This window comes from Chrysoperla carnea, chromosome 5 (assembly GCF_905475395.1).
Source record: "Chrysoperla carnea chromosome 5, inChrCarn1.1, whole genome shotgun sequence".
Classification (NCBI taxonomy): Eukaryota; Metazoa; Arthropoda; class Insecta; order Neuroptera; family Chrysopidae; genus Chrysoperla; species Chrysoperla carnea.
This window is the reverse complement of record NC_058341.1, coordinates 71,922,153-71,927,160: the sequence shown is the minus strand read 5'-3', so window position 1 is coordinate 71,927,160 and position 5,008 is coordinate 71,922,153. Positions and strand designations below refer to the sequence as shown.

Sequence of the window (5,008 nt, the reverse complement as noted above, 5' to 3'; positions counted from 1 at the left end):
CTATCCAAATATTCAATGTTTGATTTTCATTATGGATGTATGAAAAAATGGTTCAATAACATTTCCCTTATGTATTCTGATACAGACAGCCTTGTATACCACATAATTAGAACAGACACAGTAAATGAAAAAAATATATATGAAAGAATAAAGGAGAGTATTGACATGTTTGATACATAAGATTATCCCGAAAATAATGTTTACAAAATTCCTAGGGCTAAATAAATAAATAAATTTATAAATTTTCAACTTCTTCAATTTCAGGATAGTAAATTTTTTGAAAAATTAATTGAACAATACGATCACTCTTCTTAATTATAAACGGTGTATCAGAGTGATTAAATAAAACTACTTTTAAATTTCCACGATAGTCCTCATCTACAACTCCAGCTCCAACATCAATTCCATTTTTAAATGCTAATCCTGAACGTGGTACAATACATCCATAACATCCATGAGGAAGCTTAATTTGAATATCAATTGCAAATATTTCCCTACCATGTGCAGATACTAAACCATCATAGGCAGCTCTTAAATCATAACCAGCAGCTATTTCAGATCCTTTAGTTGGTATACTTGCGTTTTCAGATAATTTTATAAAGCGAAGTTTTACTGGTTTAGTCAACATTTTGAAAATCTATAATGTATAAATTAAGAAAGAACGAAGATTGTTAAATAGTTAAATCTATCAAGGCTATTTAAATTATTTTGTAATATAAATAATAATAATGTGTTTTAATTTGGATTGAATTAATTACACATGAGAGGTAAGTAAACATAATATATTATTAATATTATAAATTACTAAATATTATATTTTGATATATGTGTAATAAAATAATGAATATATTATTGATGCAATAATGCGTAATATAAAATATTTTTTAATATGTGATAGGAAAGTAATTTAGATTTTAAAGGTTGGTCAAATATTTTTTTTGGTGCGTATTACAATTTAGGTATTAAACATCCTTGTTGTCTTTAAATAAATTAACCTTTATTAATATTTTTAATGGAAAAATTTTAATTAAATGCATATATTATTTCTTAACAAATAATGCGTCATATAATTTAAGTAACAAAAAATTGTTTTTAAATGTCAAATGTCAATAAATATCCTATTTAAATATGTAATAAATATTCAGCCAAGCGACTTTCCAGATGATAAAAGAAGTGACGTCAACGGATGAGTCAACTCTCCGAAATGTACCCAGACGTACCGGCCATTTTCAAATTGGAACAATTTTTAATGAAGTATAATTGTACACCTATTGGAAATACGTTAGGGTTACCTGTTTATAATTTAAGTAATTTTAGAACTTATGGCCGAGAATCAGGTTATTACCAAAAAATAGTTAACTTAATTAACAGAAATTTTCAATTTAAAAGTATTACAGAATTACACGATTTGCATAGTAATTCTAATTGTTTTTTTATTTATCAACATAAACAAATGTCAATTATTAAGAGGCTCATCATACATAGAATTGCCAAAATATATTAAAGCGAAACAAGCCTGTGTGAATGTTAAAACTAATGATGATGCTTGCTTTGCATAGGCAGTAACTTCAGCTCTACATCCAGTAAGGATGAATTCAAACAGAATAAGTTCATATCCACACTATTCGAACGTTTTGACATTAAAAGGTATTAGATTTCCAATGACATTGAAACAAATCCTCAAATTTGTGAAAATTAAATGGACTAAGTATAAATGTATATATTTTAAAATTTTGTAAAAAAAGGAAATATAGTAGTAGAAGAGTCAGCCCACTCCTGACCCAAAAGAATGGTACACTTTTCCAAAAAGGGCAAACCTAGGTGAATGTTGGAAACCTCGGTTGAATGCGAAGTTGGAGGGGATAGATGACGTCATTGGCTTTGACCAATAGTAGCGCTGTAAAAATCAAGATGGCGTCGGGAGGTGTGGTTGAATTGGTGAGGAGGAATGGCTGCCTAAGCATAAACGGGAAATTACCAGGTGACGTCATTGGCTTTGACCAATAGTGGCGCTGTAGTCGGCGGAGAGTGAATGGAGTGAACGGGGGGCGGGACGTTGACATTTGTGATGATTAAATTTAAAAATAGCTGGAATAGATAACATTTGACCTTGTTGTTGTTACGACTATAATTTACGGCATTTTTTATTATTTTTTTAATAAAAAATTAATTGGAATAGATAAGATTTGTTGTTACGACTGTGGAGGATGTCAGTCGTATAATATTCTTTGATCTTGTTTTCGGAAATTTTTTTAATTGGGGAAAAATAGTTGGAATAGATAACATTTACTGAGAAGTCATCAACCTGTTCAAACTTGTTTGAATCGTCTTTGTTCTTAAAATAATTTTACACGTGTTATGAGATTAGATAATAATTTCTGGGGGATTTTTGGAGTGGTGGTAATCATATAAAAAAGGCGCTCGACATTACGGTAATATCAGTTTTCATACATTACGGTAATATCGGTTTTCATTAAATATTCATAATATTAATCAAAAAAATAGAGCAGAATTAAAATTATTAAGTGGTTGTGTAGTGCGACCATGCATAAAAATGGACGACTTGCCGCTGAAAAAAAAAAAAAAAACTAAAAATGGAGCGGATTCTAACGAAATATGGACCATCGATAAAAGTTTTACTGGATATAAGCCTGGATGGTACGGAAAACGAGGGAGTTTTTCGGCCATCTAGGTATGTGGTGTTGACGGACAATATGATCAAGTTATTTAACACCAAACCGGGGTATTTGAGGGTGGAGGAGAAAATTGGAAGAAGTCACCAATTAACGCTGCGCCTATTCGAAGACGATGATTGTGTTGACATCGAAGAAAGTCAAGCGTTATTTTAAAATCATTCTTTTGTTGAATTTTGTAACTGTAAGATATATATATATTTTATTGTAAATTGTTATAAACAAAAAAATTGTAAAAGTTTATGTTTTGATATTGTTAAAACAAAAATAAATATATTATGGATATTTTTGAAAAAAATGGTGTTTATTTTAATTCAATACAATTATGGGGTACAATGTCGCTACAAAATCATATTGATCTGTTTCAAAATTCGGAGATGATTTACCCTGAATATTTTAATGTGAGTATTGTTTGATAAGATCTGTTTAGAAAATTGTAACCAAATATTTTTATAGATGGAATTTTATCAACTTATGGAGGCATGTCGTTGGAGTATACCTACAAAGTTAATAGACGCATTACGGTATTCTTATTTAGAAGTTGATGGTTGCTTTCATATTGCTGCATTTGTAGTAAGAAATTGTTTGGATCCAATCTTATTTGTAAATTATGCGAAAAAGTTCAACTACTTTAAAAGAAATTTCAATCAGTTTGAAATATTACTAAATGAATGTTGTGATGATCTTACCCATGGAAGTAACTTGAGAAAAAATTGGGGTACATACGATATCCGCCGAAAACAATGGATTGGTGATAGTGTTAGACATGATGAGAGAATGTTTTTATGGTATCAACAAATAGATCCTAAAATTCTCTGTAGAATGCTATACCAACAAATGGATGATGGAAATATACCGAAATGGTTTGAGCCATGGATATGTGTTACAAATTGTAATGAAATAGGCAGATGTGATTGTGAAAGAAATAGTGATGCTCATGACTGTATATAGAAATAAAAACATGAATATGATTGTCTATGATAAGTTTTTAAAAAATGTGTTTGTATTTACAATAAAAAACGCCTATAATTTAATTAATCATTGTTTTGTTTTATCTATGAAATGACCTCCCCACCTTATTTTCAGGTTATAAAACCACCTTGTTTGTGACAATTATATTCACACCATCAAGTAATTTTGAGTAATAAACATGAATCAAAAATACATTTCTATTACAACAATATTTTTATATTGTTTTGTGTTTGTGAAAAGTGCTTCAATAAAATTTCATGATCACATTAACCCAGTCCACAATCACATCGAAAATCGTATCTTACTACGGACATGCAGGAGTGGTACACTGATCATGTCAAAAACTATTTATTGAAAAAATTGGAAGAATTCCAGGAACGCGATAGCGGTTGGGCTCTTGACATGATCATAAATATTCGAGTCCACATGAATAAGTACTCTCCGATCACAGCTGGAACATTTTGTGAACTACCATCTGCAATTAAATGTAGAAAAGCTGTGATTAATGTCCAGAATGATGACCAACATTGCTTTTTATGGTCGATAATGTCAGCACTTTACCCGGTTGAAAAGCATCCTCAACGCTTGAATAAGTACCCGCACTATAGTCATTATTTGAAATATGATGGATTAAAGTTTCCCATGTCTCTAGATCAATTAATAAACTTGAAAAGATGAATCCGCATTTATCGATTAACGTGTACGGTTACAATATCTCTTTTATTCCCAAAATTTTCCGTACAGAAATTTTCCCTGTACGCGTTAGTTCGAACACTGCGGGAGTAGGGGTAAAATGCCGATTCAAAAACATTTTGGACTTTGACGTAGTTTTCTTATATGACCTAAAACGACCTTGAGTGCATTGTCTGAGAGAGGTCATTGAACTGCATTGGATGCATTTTTTGGGAAAGTGCATTGCCCGAAGGGTCATTGCATTGTTTACTTTTGGGATGCACTTTTGGGGATGCACTTTTAGCAACGCAATTTTGAGTTCATTTAACTGATGATGACGTATTGTTTCAACAATTAATTCAACAATGAGAACCTTCTCACTCGATAGTCGCTGTCCAAATGAAGTATGAAGTTAAGATGCTAGTATAAAAATATACTTTTTTTTTAAAAACAAGAGATAGCAGTGGGTTTGAACGCTGGTTTCCAGGATGCGAGTCTGATCACTTAACCACTCGGCCACAGCGGCTGGTTAAGTATATAGCAAAAAAGTTGTATACATGAAAACTTTCAAAACTGGTTTTTTCAATTATAATATGAATATAATTATTTTGATAAGATTAATAAACTTTGCACCTGGAAATAGTGAAGGACATTGTATAAAAAATCTTTAA

The 5,008-nt window shown here is 30.8% G+C and overlaps 1 protein-coding gene across 1 annotated transcript; it reads right to left on the bottom strand.

The window, feature by feature from the left end:
• Nucleotides 1–216: 216 nt before the first annotated feature.
• On the bottom strand, nt 217–628 carry LOC123301396 (deoxyuridine 5'-triphosphate nucleotidohydrolase-like). The gene has a single exon (XM_044884133.1). It carries the CDS (start codon nt 626–628, stop codon nt 236–238), a length of 393 nt encoding a protein of 130 aa, XP_044740068.1. The 3' UTR covers nt 217–235.
• Nucleotides 629–5,008: the final 4,380 nt, after the last annotated feature.

Coding starts and splice junctions, on each gene's coding strand:
- LOC123301396 (XM_044884133.1), bottom strand. CDS start 628: ATGTTGACTAAACCAGTAAAACTTCGCTTTATAAAATTATCTGAAAAC.